The sequence below is a fragment of the Dermacentor andersoni genome, chromosome 6, assembly GCF_023375885.2.
Source record: "Dermacentor andersoni chromosome 6, qqDerAnde1_hic_scaffold, whole genome shotgun sequence".
NCBI lineage: Eukaryota > Metazoa > Arthropoda > Arachnida > Ixodida > Ixodidae > Dermacentor > Dermacentor andersoni.
This window is the reverse complement of record NC_092819.1, coordinates 77,385,925-77,405,373: the sequence shown is the minus strand read 5'-3', so window position 1 is coordinate 77,405,373 and position 19,449 is coordinate 77,385,925. Positions and strand designations below refer to the sequence as shown.

The window sequence follows — 19,449 nt, the reverse complement described above, 5'->3', positions numbered from 1 at the left end:
AGCTTTTTCTTGCGAACAATGCCGGGTTTTCGTGACTGTAGAAGCTGCGTAGCTGTTTATTCACCGAGTAGGCCAACCAATCACAGCGGACGAGTGTGTTATCGCTGCTGGGTTCCTTGCATCACCACCAGATCGCTCTGGTCTCCATGCATCCACGGCAGTGGTGAAGCCGGCCCTGCAGGGGAAAAAAAAAAACAGTAAACTCGCCTTCGCGCATCCGCAGCTGCATGGTAATGAGGAAGTAAATGCTTCTTGCGGATAGAATAGATTCGAATTGTGCTACATACGTAGTGCATGCTGCCTCTGAAACCACGATGCGTTCAAGGCAGCCTTCGTACTCGCTAGTACTAGTAACTTTAACAAAAGGCTCGGTACAATTTGTGTGTGTGCTTGTGTGTATGTATGTGTGCCTCATTTTGTTCCTGATAGCGAACCTGGGGGCATGCCATATTTTTTCTTTATAAATTGGGGGAATGTTACATTCAGGTGCACCTTCATTTTCTTACTTTCAACCCACAAAAATTGGGTGCACATTAGATTCGAGGGCTTGTTATAATCGGGGCAAATGTGGTACATTGATTTTGCTTATCTTCGTACTAGTGGATTGAGACGTTCTTTCTGTGTTATTTGTTGCACTTCAAAATTTTCCAAGCAACCATAGTCTTTTAGGTACAGTAAGTCGATGGGAATATGCTTGATCATTTGCGAATTGTTGCATTCGTAACCCAATATGTTGTTAAAAATGATCAATTTGCAAAGTCACCAAGTTGATTGAAGCCACACCATAAGGCCAGGTTCTCCGCCATTCAGTTCCGTGATCTAGGAAACCCTGTCCTCTCCTCACCCTTGCATTTTGAAGCTCCCCTCTCAGCTCCATGGTGTCCCATTCTCCTCCTCTTTGCTTATCACCATCTAGTGCTTAGTAGTTAGTGAGCAGTGCTAGCGGCACCTGCAAACTGGGACTTGGATCACAATCAGCTGTGCTCAGTGGCTATCCTAGCACAGCAGACGCCGATGACAAAGCAAATCGTGATTTGAGCTTGCAGATTGCGTATCATGGGATCATACGTGCATCACCCTTTCCTGCAGTGCCCCCAAGTCTGCGTGAAACACTTCACGATACGACTTGGTCGCGTTTGCTCTGTCATTGTTGCCCCATGCGAGAGCAGCTCTGTATGCGCTGTCATCCTCTGTCATGCAAATGCTAGCTGTGAAGAGATCAGATTCACGTCACATGTCACGTGACTGATTCATCCATGATGACGGCTGTTGTGTGAATCCAGCTTTATCAGCACCACCGAAGAGACTACATGGAAAAGTAGTCCATTCGCATATGCAAATTTTTTATATTTTTGTTTAGGTTGTGCCCATTGGGGGTGCAGATTATATGCAGTGGTGAGTTATATGCATGTGGTCATGCAAATTAGCATGCAGTCGTGAAGTCAGAGTCCAAATTATTGCATGGCATGCTGCAAGGCAATCAAAATTGTGATTGTCCCTTGTACATTGTTTGTGGGGCCAGTCACTGTGCAGCAGAGCTGTACAAATAGTAAAGCATATCTGAGTTGTCTAACTTATTGGTTGCCGACTGTATTGGCGAGACACATTTTATATTTGCTTAGTTTTATCCATGTTCGTTATACAGTCACCGATCGTTTATTCGGACCTCACGAGGACTGCGGAAATGTCCGAATAAACAGGTGTCCGAAAAAGCAGATTAAGAAAAAAAAGAAATCCTTTATTTCGACGTACTTATTCGGGCTCAGCAGCAGGCTTGAAGAAATCGTGAATGCGCCGCCGCACACTGTTCCATTTACGCACATTCAGATAAGCCTGAATCTCGGAGAGGGTCGTAAGGTCACTATAGCTGGCTGAAAGCAGTCACTGCGTGTGCACGCTCCGCATGCAACAGCGGCGTAGCACATGGTGCGTCATCTTCCGATTCGGAGTCGTCGTCCGGCAGTGCAGCAGAAACCTGACGAATGATCTCGCTGTCATCGAGTTCTGCGCATGTCAGTTCAGCAGCGTGAGCACCTGTGAAACTGTCAAATGAGACTGTGTCCGGAACCATTGCACAGGTCTCGGCAGAACACTTTCGGCGTCAGTAGGGTGCACATCGGAAGGAGACAAATCCTAGGCTCCCGGCACCCGCTTGCCGGCATTCCCCAGCGCAGTCTGCACGGGCACTGTCGGTGCCATTAGACACTTGACGCTATGTTTCCGTATGCCACATTGCATCACCGCAACCTCGACACAGCACACAAAGCAAACATCACCACGCCGTCACGCCGATACCAGTCGCACAAACGAAAAACGTGGCCTACTCGCAGTGTCATGCACGAAGAAACAAATCGGCTGCCGGATTGTCTTGACATGGCTTACTAAACTGAGACTGGAACTGCTGTAGCCACAAACTAGGCAGAAACGACGATGATGATGAGCGGGGGTTTGCAGTAGTGCCACCTCGTGGGACAGCAAGGAGGCTCCGTTGAAACAAAAATGGCATTCAGCAAGTCGAACCATGCACCGGTCAGAGTCGGTGCATGGTGCTTTCGATCGAGTTGGCTCAAGGAGTGTCCAAAAAATCAGACGAGAGGTTGCAAGGTGTCCGAACTTCCGGCAGTTGTTATACATAATGGTCTATGGGGAGAATGGCGGTGCAGCGAAGCAGACCGAATAATCGAGCATGTACGCATTTTTGGAGTCCGAAAAATCAGTCAGCAATTGTATTGAGGCTTGACTGTAATGAATTTAAGATGTGTCGTGCCAATAGCAGCTTATAAGTAATATATGCTTATCACAGATATTGGATATAACATGATTCAATCGTAATGTATCAAGTCACTGTTTCATCTCTGGGGACCAGTTGGGTTGGCAGTGAAGGCTAGCCAAATGTTAAAATTTCCACTATTGTCATCTTTCTATGTACGCTAACAGAATACATGGGACAATGTGTTGTTCTTGTTTTGATGTGCCATGTCTCACACAGCTTTGTTGAATTGTGCAGGGCCTCTGCTGACCAGACTCCACAGCCATCCACTGCAAGTGGCATCACGATCACCAAGCTGGCTACCAACCCTCAGCTGGAAAGTGTAGTTTCCAGTAAGTGGCTGACATTTTCCTTATACAGTCGAACCCGGCTATATCGAACTCGCAAAAAAACTCCTATCAGTTCGATGTAGAGCATAATTCGATATAAGCCTGCTAAATAATTGGATGTCATAAAAGCACATACCATTTATACAATCACTTTATTGATAAAACTAGCATAGTTTCGCAGGAAATAGTCCTGCATTTTCTTCTGCTTGGGCAACTTCGTTGCCTGCGACGCACGCACTTCCCCACATTGTCTAAGGAGTCGGAGCAGCTGAGGCCGCAACTTTCCGCATTCGCGCAGAAGCACCGGACTAGTGCGAGCAAACCAATCACTTCGGAGGACGTGGGCAAAGGACCGTCGTTGCTTTCCTCATTGTACCCACTTTCGCTTGTGCTCGGTACAATGTCGGCAATGTAGTCTTCGTTTTCGGGCTCTCCCGTGGTTGCAACACCACCATTTACACTCAAACTCGTCCACCGTTGATTCGACAACAGCTTCCGGAAATTCTGGCAATTCGCTCCAAACTTGGGCTACAGCGGCAATGGCTTCGTCGCATTCATCAGAATTTACACTCGTCACCAAGCACGCGGAAGCCGGCATGGCTGAAGCAATTTCAGATGAACCACTTGTACGCAGCCGTGCATACGCGTCGGGCGCCACGGGCACTGGGTCGCGAGTTTGGCCGCTTTGGCACTAATCCCCCCCTTATTCTTCAAAATCATGTTCAGAGTGCTCCTCGGAATCTTGCACGTTACAGGGACATCCGACTTCTCACCGCGTTTGACCCGATTTATTATTTCGAGCTTCACAATGAAAGACGAATTCTGCCGTTCCATCACGTCAACAATGCGGGAGAAGGCCCACAAGGCACACACACAATGAACCAGAAAAGCAGCGAGACAACTCGCACTTTCGCCATCTTGCAGGACGAGGGCACAATAGCCTCTGATTGGCTGTCTGAGCAAGCGCTGCGGGTGGGCCAGGATCATTTTTTGCAGGGGGGTGTCGACGGCTCGCTCGGCGCAGCGCGGTCACGGTAGGAAAAGCGGTTGGATGGAGCCGCGCTGCCAGGTTTGCCCGCCACCGCAAAGGAAAGCCAACTTCTAGGGGCACTTTTCCGCTACTTAACGTTCAATATATCGGGAGTCGCTGCTATTTTTGTTCGATGTAAGCGTAATTTTTGCCATATATACTCATTGTAACTATACCTTGCCCAGAAATTGTTCGATATGTAGAATAATTAAATGTAAATGGGTTCGATATTGTCAGGTTGACTGTACAGCCGAACCCGACTATATCGAACCCGTTTACATCGAATTATTCTATATATCGAACAATTTCTGGGCAACGTATAGTTACAATTTGAAAAAAATTGCCGCTAATTTCATCTGCTGTAGCCGATAGTCCGTTGTAGCGCGGTCCGTTAAGGGGGGGACACAGGTTTTAGACTCAAATCTCGAAAAAATCAATATTTTGAAAACTGTATTTCAGGAATTTTCTACTATTATTCTACCACTGTGCCACATTTTGTGCATTCTAAATTTTTGGCACCGGTGTCGGCCAAATATAAGCCAAAGTTTCCGTAACAAAGCGCTTTTTCCATGGCGCGTGACAGCCCCTGCAGTCGTTCGGTCGCACCGACCTGAATATCATTTGAAAGAGCAGTCTCTCATCTTCATTTTCCCGCCACCACCGGCTCCGTCCGCACATTGCCATTGAAGAAATTCCACTTCAAAAAAAGACCCAATGCGTGCTGTAATTGGTCGACAAAGGCACGTGACCCTCAGCTAGCCATGCTATTGGCTAGACTGGCGTCGTCTGCACCACTCTGTGGCCGCTGCGCACCTGCCGTGCGTGCCAATGAAGTTTCCCACGCCGACAGTGATGCCAAACTCGACTACGAAGTTCACTACGAAGTACAAATTCACAGAAAGGAAGCTGGTATGCCTGCACCTGAAAACTTTTTTTTTTTACTTCTTTGTTGATTTTGATAAAACTTCCTGAGTTTATGTATTTCAATGGGCTAGTTTTAAATATACATTCAGTTTTCTTGCAGAGTAAATAACTTTCCATAAATTGAAGAAATTCAGCATTATTGCATAATCTGCTTGGAGGTGAGCTATCCACCAAGCTATACATGGCGTAATAAATATCGGCATACGAAAATGATATGGAACTAATAAAGAGTGCAAATAAGCAAGTATGGTGTTCTAACCCAATTTTATATCAAATGAGAACATTTCGAACTTCAGTGAGAGAAATCCATCTAACTGTTAAAGAAATAAACATTTAAAAAATTTTTTCCGATAAATGCAACAATGTTATTTTGTTTATTTGCACTCTACTCAGCTTTGCCTTTCTGGAAAAAAATAGAATTGCAGTGATAGCAGAAGTAAAAGCAGGAATAATGCACCTCCAATGTGGCATCAACATCAAAATTGTGGTTTTGAGAAAATAAAAAAAAAACATTTCACAACTGCTGTACTGAAAGAAAGTTTGAAAAAACGGCACCAAAGGCCATCAGTAGAGACTAGGTATAATTCATGGCCGTTTGGCCGTTGCCGGTCGACGACATAGCATGCACTGCGAGTACATTCACTTCAAAGGATTACACGTTTTCAGGCCCTCAATTCCCCACGAGCTCCGTCCCGACGCAACTTCACCGCAGATCTTTCATACCACAGTCAGTTTAGTGGCAAGACTGCAATCCTGATCACTCTGCACCAGCTACGCAGAAACACCGCAAGTATTACACGAAAAAACACTGAGAAGATTGTTCACTGCTGCAAGTCCGACAACAATGTACAGAGTAGCGGCTTCACGGCCGAGGCAGTTGCACTATCGGCAGTTGGATATTCGAAACGCGGAATCTTTCGCTCCGTGGCCATCGTAGATGCAATCTTGTCGAGCGTAGCTTTCCGCTTCCTCTTCAGTTATAACAGCCGTGTTCAATTCTTACATGAGTGCAACCGGCATGTGGATATGTGTGATCTGACAAAGCAGTTGAGGTGTCGATGTTTGGCAGTGGTACGACTTCAGCGGCAAGCTGTCGGGTATCCTGTGCCGACTGTTACGATGGAATCGCTTTCGGAAGTTTATTGCGTCTCATACGTTTCCACCTGTAACAATTCACGGAACAAAACTTTGTCGGACCTCCAACATATCCAGTGTCGCAGTCGTGAGACTAAGGCAAAATGGCGGCTGTTTTCGTCAATTGAGCGCTCAGGGTCCTTGGAGCCCATCATGACTTGCCATCTTGGTCACATGCTCAAACTGGCCAATAATAGCGTTCACCACGAATGTCTTTTTCTGTTGTCTTCTTTTCGTGACCACAGCGCCAGCAACATTGCCGATTGACGAATAAAGAAAGCCAGAAACATGAGCTTTCGAATGATACCAAAAAGGCACGGGCAGAGCGCGTGTACCGTATTTACACGATTGTAAGTTGACCTATTTTTTAAAATTTGAACATCTGAAGGGGAGGGAGGGTCAACGTACAATCAAAACCAAAACATAGCACCGTCAAAAAAGCGTAGCTCCCGATATCTCAACGTAGTTACAATTTTATGTTTGCTGTATGGCCCTACCCGTAGTTTTCGCTATCCCTCACGTTTGTTCGCTTTTTGGATGGGTTTTTGAACATTTTTTAGAGTTTTATAGCGCCATGTAGAGCGCACACAACACTCATGGAGGGTGTCGATGGTCAATGGAAGTGCCGCTGTTCCATTCGCAGCGGCGCCCCCCGAAAGGCGGCACTTGCAGGGAGTATCGATAGTTTATGTATCCTTCATGGTAGAGCAGACGCCACTCACATGTTTCTATTTCCCTGTAGCTCTTAAGTACAAACTCCATGCAAGCAATCTTGCATGCGACATTGACAAACGACGCGATGAAGATGGCTGTCACGTTCGCTCGTCGCCTACAAGTCGTACCCCATGCGAACGATAACTTCGAGTGACGTCTCCCCAGTGTTGCCGGTATGAGGGCAGCAATATAGGTGCCGAAACTAGCGTGACGCTTGCTTTATTAACTTAAGTTGATGTGTTTTACGGTAAAAAGCAGCATAAAATATTTCTGAAAGTCTTGCAGTAGATTCTTATCCTTGCACGTATAAAAATTCAATCATTTGATCGTTCCGTGCGACAATCGGAAGTACTTGAGTTATGTACATCCAGTTCCGGCTTTGCGCTATTGGCTAGTCGCTCATAGCACTTCCCGGCGACTAGCGACGAATTCTAGATTTGCAGAACCAAGCGATCACGCGACAAGACCGAGCGATCTGTTCACGCGACGGGCCCGATCTGTCACTTGAAGCCGTCGCTCGTTGCTGTCGCGCACAAAATTGAGCTCATAGGGTTGCCTTTAGTTTGACGCGCTCGACTCGACTGCTGGCCACGTGCTACTTCCATGCATCCTCAGTCGTCATGAGTGCTCCAGGCCCACTAAACATTCGGCCCTCGTTCACAGCAGCGTTTAAGAGGGCTACCATCCTTTACGCCGAAGAAACTGCGCAGCAGGCCACAAGTTCGACGTTTCTGAACGGGTGGTGCGAGAGTGGGGACTGCTGCCAAGCAAAATTTTCACCAGTGACGGCAAGCAAGGAATTTCCCACGGGCCGAAGTCGGTACGCTTTCCGAAGCTGTAGGCCAAGCTTGTGGGTTACGTTGCTAAAATCTGCGATCAGTCCCTGCCAGTGAAGTGCAACATGGTCATGAAAGAAGCCCGGATCTTCGCCTTTTAAGGACCTGCTCTGCCGTGATTACAGCTAGTGGCTGGTGGCAGAAGACCGCTAACTTACGCCAACCGGATCTCTCAAAAGAGCCTCCCTAACAGCTGAATGTGGTTGGGTGCATTCGGTGTGGGCTGTTGTTCCACAAGATGTCGTAGTGCGGTCGTTTGCCCAATGTGGAATTTCGCTGGACGATGACGCGCTGTGGGACTATAGCAGCAATGACGATGGCAGCACTAGTGAGGACAATGGCACAAGTGAAGACGAGTAGTCCAGTGACCATGCCAGCTACTAATAATTTTCGTTATGGAATGCGCCCTTGGGTATGCTCTTTCTTTTTTTTCTTTTCCTGTCGCGCAATATGCGGGGTCGACTTTCATTTTAGTCAACTTACAATTATGCAAATATGGTAGTTGAGTTATGCACGACGAAACTCGGGCGCGATTTATCCACCATTTAAAGTGCAACGCTTGCGGATTCGCTACTTTAGGACACGAGAACGGAAGAACTACATGGTATTTCGTAACCAAATTTTGGATATAGGGGTGGAAACACGTCAGGAACGCAGAAAATAAACATTGAAAATTGGAATTTTGGGCCGATTTTCGGTCCCAAAGATCCGGGTCAAGCTTCATTGCATTAATAAAATAGCTAGAACAAACTAAGGTTGAAATATTGTCCATTATGTACAAAAGCCTGCTAAACGCGGTTTCGTTGTAACAAGCATAGACAAATTAATTTGGTAGAATAGTGTTCAACTTATTGACCCTAAAGGGTCAATTTTTTTTTGCCATATGACCATCCAGGGTCATTTTTCATTGGAGATTTAATATCTTGCATGACCTGTTTCCAAAAACATTCCCTGCAATTTTTTTAGAATAGCCCTAAAGTGAAAAAAAAAAAAAAATTTCCCATAGGTAAACATGCATTGTTTATTCATGAATACAGATGGGCTAGCATAAATACTTACAAGAAGATAAAATTGGCTGACGATTACACTTCTTGGTAATGCGTTCTTTGAGCACAGCTACTGCCGTATTTCAACAACAGGCAACCGCATACAGAACACGCAGTGCCGAACGGAGGCATTTCTGCGTTTCAGACCGGGCGGCACAAACCGCGATCCGCCGCTATCGAGCCGGCGCTCCGGCGAAGCACCATTGTACCATATTATAGTGGGTCACTGCAGTGGAGAGGGGGGCGGGGAGATTAGCAATTACTATTTAATGTTTCTTCTGAGGTGAGGTGAACGATTCTTCAAGACAAACCAAGCGGTCTGCACGCACCAAAAATTCTTAAATAGATGCCCCATTTCATTACTTTCATCACTTTCAGCACTTCCATGACAAAAAGAGATGCAACCAAACTTGCCTTTATTATAAAGGTTGTGGTCAACAACAACAAAAAAGGCGCCTTTTGAGTCTTCTCATCTGCACTCGTGGACACGCAACAAATTGCGAGCAGCAACGATAGTAGCCACGTTTACACTGATACGTTAGAAGTGTACCCTATTCATACGCCGACGCTTGTAACACAGCTAAGATATTTGTCCACCCTTAGCGGAAACATGCTGTATTAGGATAGTAGTGAAGACAGACGCCGCAGTTTCCGCAGCATGCCGGCCATTTGTTTCCGTGTCACTGGCAGCTAAGCGCGCCCATCTGTTTCTGTCCCCTCAAAGTGGACATGGCTACGTTATTGCCACAAACTTGCCGATGTTAACGATAATATTCATTACTGATACAGAAGAAACTGCACGTAATGTACTCACGAGAAGAAAAAAAAAAAATCGCGTTCGGCGCGTTCGGCTTGCTCCACCGGCCGCCATTTTTGTTTTGGTGTCCCGCACTACACACAGAGGCAGCCGCCTATTTGTTGACCTGTTGTCATCCTGCAGAAAACACGGGATCAAAAAAAAATTTTTTTATGTTCCCTGTTGTCATCCTGCAGCAAACACGGGATTTTAAGAAAAATTTTATTTTCGCGGGAAATTTAACTCGCCTAATGATCGCACCCCTGAATTTGCATCAATTTTTTTTGCAAGAAAGTGCAATCATTATGCAAGTAAATGCGGTAGTTCAGTTCGACACTTGAGCAATAGTCCGCATCGAAGGAACCTCCACTCGACTTGCCTGCAGAAGAGCAACCTGCGTGCATGTCCTTAGCATAATCGAACTGTGTACATGAGTACACGCAGGTATACTCTATTGTTGTGCTATGTGCCCGTCAGAAAAACCAAATGAGTAAGAAGCTTGCAGTAAACCTTTGTTCCATTGCCAACGAGGGCCAATTAGTTTTCGCGAGAGACAAGAAAAGAAACGCAGGCATGACAGCATCTTTCATGTACAGAAGCATTGTTTGTATATACCAGTACCCGTCTGTGAACAGATGTAATCGCACCCCTGTGAGCAATAAACGAGCAAGCACCTAGTGGTAACCCTTTGAGATATTAGAAACATGATAGACAAGTTTTTGCAACCGCGACAAACAAACAATTTGCGAGACGAAACCAAAACTAACTACCGTACCCACAATCACGTGGATGTGCGAGTGGTCATCGACGCACCGGTGTAAACAAGCCATGAAATTAAATCAAGAGATTACAGAGAGAAACAAAAAAATTCTTATATCCACACAGGGTGGCAGCACTTGCTGGGCAACAGAGTTGAAAATTTGCCGCATCTTTCAAACCTACCGACAGTGTCGTAAATATACGGCACTGACCATTTGTGACTTGTTTGTGCCATCGTATATGTACATCTTTCAACATCTTTGACCCTCAAAGCATTAAGCTGTGTTCACATGACAGGACGAATTGTCTGCATCAGTCTTCAGACGAGTGTGACGTGCGTGAGCTGCAAGTGGTGCCGCAAGCCGCTCGTCAGCAGCTTCCTTTTGTATGATGTGATCCGGCGCCGCTGAGTCATGCTATGCTCATCCAGATTGAACCACCAATCCATCTTGTCGTGGGAATTCAGGTTTACTGGCACAAACGAAGGCCGACTTACTCTATCTTAAATATTGCGCAAAAGACTCTGTACCAGTTGGTCAGTGCGATGCATTATTGCGATATCGATTATATGGGCACTTGAGGTGCATTCACGTTGTCGGTTTGTACGCACCTCAAGAAGGTTTGAGGTTTTTGGTGATTGAAATTTTGTGAATGCTCACCTCAGGAACGAAGCATTCATCGCTGGAGGTCCCGACGGAAGGGTCGGAGTCTTCGGACCTGGCTCTGGAGAACCTGCGACTCAAGGACCAGCGTCTCTGCAAGGTGTGTCTCGATGCCGAGGTAGGCGTCGTGTTCCTGCCGTGCGGCCACCTGGTGGCGTGCCCCGCCTGCGCCTCCGCCCTGTCGGACTGCCCCGTCTGTCGCGCTTCCATCCGCGGCACTGTGCGGACGTTCTTCTCTTGAATTCGATGACAAAACAAGAAATGGGCATGACATGCGTCGCTACAACGGTGTCTTCAGCAAATTTGGGAGAGGCAACAACCGTTGTTAACTAATTTAGAAATGCTTGAAAGTTCACATAATTTCCTTCCTTTCTACTTGTCTACAGCAACCTGTTTTGAGTAGAGGGTATAACTTCCACGGCTTAATCCTGTAAGACCAATTGATGACTGTGGCAGTTAGGCAACCTATGCTGGTGAACTGCACAGTAAGCATGCAGCGTGCCTACAGGGTTTAAAGTGGCGGTAGAAAAATTCAGGATGGCGCTTGCCTGCATTGAGCAAAAAAATTTGGCCATTATCTTTTTGCACAAATTCAACTTGCACGGCCTAAAATTTTGTCTGGGCCATTAGACACTTTGACCAATGCATTACAACTGCACTAGCACCAGCAACAATTATCAAGACAATTTCTCGACTTTCTAACTTCTGTACCGTTGCCTTTTACTCTGAGCAGCAGGTCTTGAAACACCTGCTACCACACGCTCTGTAGGAGAACTCGCTGCTCACCGAGTGGTCGAGGTAGCGAGCTGCAGGAAAGAATGCCAACAGACATCCTAGGAAAAAAAAATAATAATAACTGCGCCTCAGCTGCGACATTCCCCACCCTTGTTGCAGTTGCCTCAAGTGCAGTTCATCAGCAAGATGTCTGTGGTCATGGCAGGATCTTGTGCTGCGGGCCTTTCGTAAATTTTGCAAGCAAATGCCAAAAAGCGGCACAGGGCTTGCCAAGTCAAGCTGTGCTCTGTTATATTAATTCGCTGCAGAAAATTAGCTGAAGTGGCTTCCTTGCAGTGGCTCATGGCTAATTGCTCTAATTGACTTGGAGCAGCATTTTTCCGTCCCATGGATGGGAGTAAATGATGGAATGGTTATATAGGTACTAGCGTACCTGCTTCAGATCAATCCATGGATTCGTCATTACTGTCGGAGGATCGGCAGCACGTGCATTTTTAAAACAACTGTTATTAATTAAAGCGACGGTTATCTTTGCTGCATGCACACATTTGTGCGTGCAGTGCACACTTTCAAGCATGCAAGATATGTGTGATTTGTATTTGCGGGCATTTCCAGAACCCCTGTTCCCGTCTTCTGAGAAGTGAGGCTATGGACAAGAAGCCAATTTAGCAATCTTGCAAGGAATTCTGTTAAGCTGCAGTCAAAGTTGATGGTGTTCATGTTGCTTCGCCTGTACACTGTCTGCCCAGGTAGCAATTTGCACACGTCTAAAGACTTGACACGATCAGTGTGAGGATATAGGTGCTTGATAGGAACACCCAGCATATGCAGCAGTCAACAACTCAAAGCTATGCTTAATCCTCTGTGTATAAAAAAGGGAGGGCTTGTGTTCAACAAAACTTTGTTTTAAACACGATCTGGGCCTCATTGGTGAACAGACATGTCTGTCAAGTTTGGATAATCATACCCGATATGCCACGTGGAGATGTCACAGTGCCCACCTCACGCTTTTAAAGAAAAAACTGAAAAGAGACCTAGTTACTTTTAGATTGGCACGATATTACACTTCAAGAATCTACTTTTTTTTCCCAGGGGACTGTTCAATGCGCACTGATGACCAAAATTTTATGGCATCTCGGTTGATTTTTCAGACATGATTTGGATGCGTGATGTTGCAAGTATGGCCATGAACTGTGTTGGCACTGTTCAAGCTGTGGCCCACACCCTCACTTTTGTTTACAGGGCGATTTATTGGCCTTCCAAGTGTATTCCAGCGTCGAAAACAGATATTCAACTGCACTGCAGCAAACACTTCTTTTTTTTTCTCGGTTTTATTATAATCTTTAGATTGTCAGGTCTGGGATATGTATTGACGAGTTATGACATACAGTCAACGACCGATTTTTTGGACCCTCTAGGGAACGTAAAAACGTCTGAAAATTCAGGCAGTCCGAAAAAATGAATGCATGCAAAAAACACACTTTTTTTTCTTTTTTTCTCGGATCTAGAGGTAAAGGGCGAAGCACCAGGTTTCCGCAACCCTGCCAAAGCATCAGTGAAGTGGCTATAAAAATACGCATTCAAAAACTCTGTATGCAGCCGACTGCCGGTTTATTATGTACATGTGCATCGTCGGGCAGCCGGTTTTATTGCTGCAGTGGCTTGAAGAACTTGTTGTTTGGACGGCGTTCCGGTTGCATGCGATCATATTCACCTCGATCTGAGCAAGGGTCATGTCAGCACTGTACACCGATGAAAGAGTCAACAATCCTCGCGTCAACTCGGCGCTTGTAGGCGGCGCAGGCATTGGCTCCTCATTTTCAACATCTGAGTCTTCTGAATCCCCTACAACCTGACTCCTTGCTCACGTCAGCCTGCGATGGGCCGCTCACGACTTGCTTAATAATGGCAGCTTTCTTTTCCATCGTTAACCGACGGTACTGCTTTCCGCGCTTCGATGCCATCGGCGAGGTCGACGAAGACGGAGTGGGGGGCCATTGAAGGCAAGCGAAATTCTCAAGTTGCGAACAGTGGAGTTCGCAGACGAGCGTCGAAGCACCTAGGCCTAGCATCGCAGAGCACACTTGACACAACAACACAACCACGCACCACGCTAGCCAAAACGTGGCCTACGCAAACAAATGAAATGGCGCCGCTCCGAAAACTCCGCCGGAAGCGGATGTGCGGCGATGAACATAGCCAGCGTGGCCAGACCAAATCGGTGTGTGACGGCTAGATTTGGGTAGTTGTGGTTCAAAGCGGTGATATGCTTCGGCTGCAAGTCGATTTCCTGCGCAAGGGCGCTGCGCGAGGAGCCAAATGACCTTCCGTCGCGTCAAAAAGTCCGGAAAATTGGACGGCGGGGGATTCGAGCGTCCGAAACTTCAGATGTCCTTATACATTGATTCTATGGGGCTCGTGGCAGTGCCGCGAAGACGTCCGAAATATCGGGCATGTCCAAAAATTCAGTCGTTGACTGTAGTTTGGTTAAGGCATAAAACATGGCAAAGAGTTGCAGAGTGAGTTTGGAAGCGGAACACTGTCACAGCCAGAATGCAGGCTGTGGAAAGAAATAGAAATGAGCGTAAGTTTGTTAAACTTGATTTTATTTTACCAAGTACTTTTCATATGTCTATTTTGTTAAGCAGAGAGTTAGTACGTGTTGTTCTTGAACGAGATGTCTTTATTTACAAAGCCTTTGCAAAATTGGCAAAGATGAATGGAAGCTTTCTTGTTTGTTTTGCATGTACTCTCGATCTATTTATTTCTTAGGATTATCACAATTCTTGGCCGCGTCTAAGGTTTTCTCCTAATGCATAGAAGCAAATGCAAATTGTTTTAACGAGGTCTTACACAGGAGGCTAAGACTGACATCCGTTCTTCGTGGCTGTAGGAAAAAAAAAGACAAGTTTCTTTTCTTTTTCACATCTGTTTTCTTTTAACTATGAGATGTGACCTCTGTATAAAAATATGGTGCATAGACTCTTCTTTAATCTAAACGCTTGTGAAGACACTCAAAGGCAGCTAGCACATTTTCTAGTGTGTTGTGTGGGTAGTGAGAGGCTAATTGATAAGTGCTCTGTTATGCACTAGGTTTATTCATGTTAGTGAATTACAGTCGCCGACCGTTTATTTGGACCTCACGGGGACTGCGGAAATGTTCGAATAAATAGGTGTCCGAAAAAGCGGATTAAGAAAAAAAAATGAAATCCTTTATTTCCACGCACTTATTCGGGCTCGGCAGTAGGCTTGAAGAAATCGTGAGTGTGCCGTTGCACGCTGTTCCGTTTACGTTCCGGCGGTGCAGCAGAAACCTGACGAATGATCTCGCTGTCGTCGAGTTCTGCGCATGTCAGTACAGCAGTGTCAGCACCTTTGAAACTGTCAAATGAGACGGTGTCCGGAATCGCAATGCAACCAATGCGCAGGTTTCGGCAGAACATTTTCTGCGTCAGTAGGGAGCACATCGGAAGGCGACAAATCTTAGGCCTCCCGGCACCCGCTTGCCGGCATTCCCCAGCGCAGTCTGCGCGGGCACTGTCCGCGCCATTAGACACTTGACGCGATGTTTCCGTACGCCGCGTTGTATCACCGAAACCTCGACACAGCACACAAAGCAAACACCACCGTGCCGACAACAGTTGCACAAACGAAAAACGTGGCCTGCTCGCAGCGTCACGCGCGAAAGAAACAAATCAGCTGCTGGATTGTCTTGACATGGCGTACTAAGCTGAAACCGGAACCGCTGTACGACCACTCTATCGAACTAGGCAGAAACGATGATGATGAGCGGGGATTTCCAGTAGCGCCACTTCGTGGTACAGCAAGGAGGCTCCGTTCAAAACAAAAATGGCGTTCAGCAAGTCGAACTATGCACCGGTCAGAGTCGGTGCATGATGCCCTCGATCGAGTTGGCTCAAGGAGCGTCCGAAAAATCGGACGAGAGGTCGCAAGGTGTCCGAACTTTCGGCAGTTGTTATACATTATGATCTATGGGGAGAATGGCGGTGCCCCGAAGCTGACCGAATAATCGGGCATGTCCGAATTTTTGGAGTCCGGAAAATCGGTCGGCGACTGTACTGGGTTTGTGTGCACAGGAGTCATTGCATTAGTAAACTATGTCTTTTTGTTTAAGCATTCATTCTCTGCACAGTGTGAACTATTGCAAAATGAACAAGCCTCTTTGTTGACTTGTTTGTTTGTGCTTGCAACACGGCATGCCTGCAGGCAAGCACTGCTGGTTGTCATATCTCATTGTATCCGCAGTACATACATCTTCACACTCTTACAGTTTACAGCGCTGATGTATCTAAATAAATACACTTCTGTTGGTGTCTCTTGGGATGCTTTTGTGACATTGTGTTTTTGCAGCAATTGTGCAGCATGCATATAAACACTACTGAGTGCTTTGTGTAACTTGAACCAGAGATTTTTTTTTTTAATTAGAATTCTGCAGGCTTCGATGTTCCTTTTCAATTTAAACTGACTTACTGTGACAGAAAAGTTTTCACAGTGGGCACTGCCACATTCTCAAGCAAGCTTCTCCACAATGCACACATTGTGAATTCATCATTGCCTTCAGTCTTGCCTACTGTGGCCTTCGAAATACATAGACAAGCGTCACTGCTCTTGGAGTCTGTACAAGTTGCGACTGACATCTATGCTTTGTAACTTAGCTGGCGCAGGAGTGCAGTGGCAGTAGCAGAGTTTTTTCTGTTGTACGGCGAGAGTTAAAATGAGGATGGAGAGTTGGCCTCGTGGGGGCCTTGTAATGAAAAGGGCGGACGAACCGATGGACATAACAAACTCAGTTTCGAGAAGAGGAAGGAGAAGGGGTGTGTGTGTTAGCCAAGGAAGCTTTTTAACGCGATAGCGTTAAGGACCCTTTGTCACAGAAAATCCGGCATCCCGCATCTAGTGTCAGTGGCCATGCTGGAGAAAGAAGAAAAGTGATCGGAAAGCTCACCTTCAAGCATGGCGTTTTCCGGTAGAGATAACGGTTGCATAAGCTGCAGTTGCCGGGAGGTGGAAACTGTAGCATAGGAAGCAGGGAGTGATGTAACTACACTTTCATATCTAAAGGAAGAACCCGCCAAGCAACTGATTTCATTTGTGTTGTGATAATGCTACGGGAAAGCCACTTATAGTTAGGACTCCCGAAGAGCAGTGCGAATACGATGAGCGATAACTGGAACAGCAGTCTATATTCACGACGATGTCGTGCTCAGGCTAGGCAGGACTCAGCGGTTCCTGGCCAAAGCAAGTCATGCACAATTAGGACTCCTAAGGAGCAGCGCGAATACGATGAACAATAACAAAAGGAACAGCAACGTCAGTATACACATCAACAGCATGCTCAGGCTCTGCAGGACCCAGTTCAAGGCTACGTCACATTGGTCTTATCGGATCAGGTGATGCCGCAGCTTCGCTGGCTAACCTCTTCACAGCATGCATTGGAGCACTTTTTTTTTTTCTTTAAGTGTGTCATTGAAGTGAGACAAAAAGTCTAAAGTATGCTGCATGGTTGCCAAAAACGTTGCTAGAACTTCGAGTTAATTTTAAGTAGCATAGGGTGGAGAACAGTATGACCTAGTGTTAGCAGTGCAAAACGTAGATGGGACACGAGATGAGAAGACACCAACAAGCCTAAGCTGCTATTCTAGCGAGTATGACCTAACTTGGCATAAATTGTTTGCCTAAACATCTCGCGTTTGTCTATGGGGTCCATGGAGGTGAGGAATGAACAGTGAATTGGCCAGCATCGCGTAGCAGGTTTTTTATTTTACTTAGCAGTGGACGGTGATGACAGCTGAATTTCAACATTTACCTTCGGTTTTTTAGGTTGCAAATTCAGTGCAATTCAAAGGAACGTGGGTAATTTGATCTTCCTAGCACAGAAGGGCATATGGTCCCACGTTATTCCTGCAAGTTTTCTAGTTCTCGGTGCTCCCGCTGAATTCTGCGACACACACTCGGTCGAATGTTAGCATGGCAATGGTGAGTACGTGACAGTTATGCAGATAGAATACTATGCTACCGCCCCTTGATCTTTCTGAAAGCTCTTCGCAGATGTGATTTGTCCAAATTCCACAGAAAAAGAAGCAGTGTGTTCAGACTTGCGTGAACTGGCCCATCCACTCCAATGTTTACGCCATTTGAGGTCTATGTATCTTATTCTCTTTCTGCTTTCTGAATCTTGCCTTAAAATTGATTGCAATCGGTAGGTAAATTTATTTATGGCTACTCTTGCAAATGTGCTCTAATCAAATGTATATAGTGAAAGTGCAGAACACAGAGTGTTTAGACTCATTCCAATAGGTGTCATAAAGAACTTAAAAAGTATTAAAAAGCATGCATTTTGTGAGCCCAGTGTGAATCCTTTGAAGGCCACCATACTGTGATGCAGTGTGAGCGCCACTGGTGCAAAGGCAATCATTGCTTCCTTATAGTCGCCGAGCCCATGCACCGCTGACATGCTTTTGAGTAATGAAGTGTGCTTTAGAAGGCCATTTTCGAAGCAATTTTCCCAACTTCGGAGTCACTGAAATTTTAGCAATTTTTCTTTCACATCACTAAAGAATAGTTTCCAGTCGCTAAAAAGAAAATTTTGTCACCGGACAGCCAAGAAAGTCGCCAAATCTCTGACAAAATGAATAGACTGGCAACACTGGTAATTTGTCACATTTGCCTAAGACTTATTACATGTTTCTAAATCTTGGTTCAAGTTACATGAAACCCCCAGTATACGCTTTCCATGTGAGTTTTGCATGTGCTTGACTCGTGTTGTGACCTTGTGAAAGTGTGGGCACAAGCGTAACAGCATTAGCTGGTCCACGACGGGTTCATGACTCGTGATAGGTTTGAACTCCATCAAACGAACTGAAGCCACAGTGATTCGTTGCCTTTGGCTGATTTCTTTCCCTCTAAAGTAGCTAGTGGGAGTGAAGAGCTCTGTACTTATTTAAGCATTGTTTTAAAGAGCTCCTCCTACACACTTCTTAAATGAAGCTGCAATATACCTTGTGTACGACAGGGCAGGGGTTTGTAAATTTGCACCCACAGTATTATAAGTTCACACACTACAGAGTTTCAAAGAGTCAATGGTTGCACTTCGCCAACTTGAGGCATATTCCAACTGGTCGTTTCAAAGTTATTGTACATGGCTGTGAAGCTTGTGAAAGACAATTTTAAAGCGTTATTACAAGAATAAGTTTGTTCAGTAGTGATTAGCCATCTTCGCTATCGCAAATGAAGCCCCCTTATTTCACTGTAAACTTCAGTTATTTCACTCTGTCTGCAGTGTTGCCAGAATGCAGTGAAATGACAAGTAGGATAAAAATGATATGCCATTTGATGAGACTTGCTCTCCATGTGTCATTCTTGGCAGACCAGTAGCTGTGAAATCCCTTTTACCGGTGAAGGTGAGGCTGGCATTTAATGGTATGTTTTTACACTGTACGTGGCTGTTTGTTTGCTGCGTTTTTGTCAGGTCTGGCATGGAAAGCAGCAAACACTTAAAAAAAAAATATTATGCAGATCCAATGCACATCTTGGAATCGATGTAAAGTGGTTAATTATGTGCTATAAATGTGCCCATTTTATTCCTATGTTTTTTTTTTGTTTTTTTTTTTAAAGGGAACTGATGCATGATCATGTGCTCTTGTGCACCCATTCTGCGCATTGTTATACACATGGCAATCATATCTAAGAGCTA

At 45.7% G+C, this 19,449-nt stretch overlaps 1 protein-coding gene across 2 annotated transcripts in view; it reads left to right on the top strand.

Annotated features, from left to right (window-relative positions):
- Window positions 1-16,079, top strand: part of LOC126522402 (putative inhibitor of apoptosis) — a 59,128-nt gene extending 43,049 nt beyond the window's left edge. For both annotated transcript variants that reach the window (XM_050171150.3, XM_050171149.3), the window contains exons 8-9: window positions 3,008-3,102; window positions 11,003-16,079. In XM_050171150.3, coding sequence (XP_050027107.1) covers window positions 3,008-3,102; window positions 11,003-11,241 — 334 coding nt within the window. In that variant the 3' untranslated portion in view covers window positions 11,242-16,079. The remainder of the gene's footprint in view (window positions 1-3,007; window positions 3,103-11,002) is intronic.
- Window positions 16,080-19,449: the final 3,370 nt, after the last annotated feature.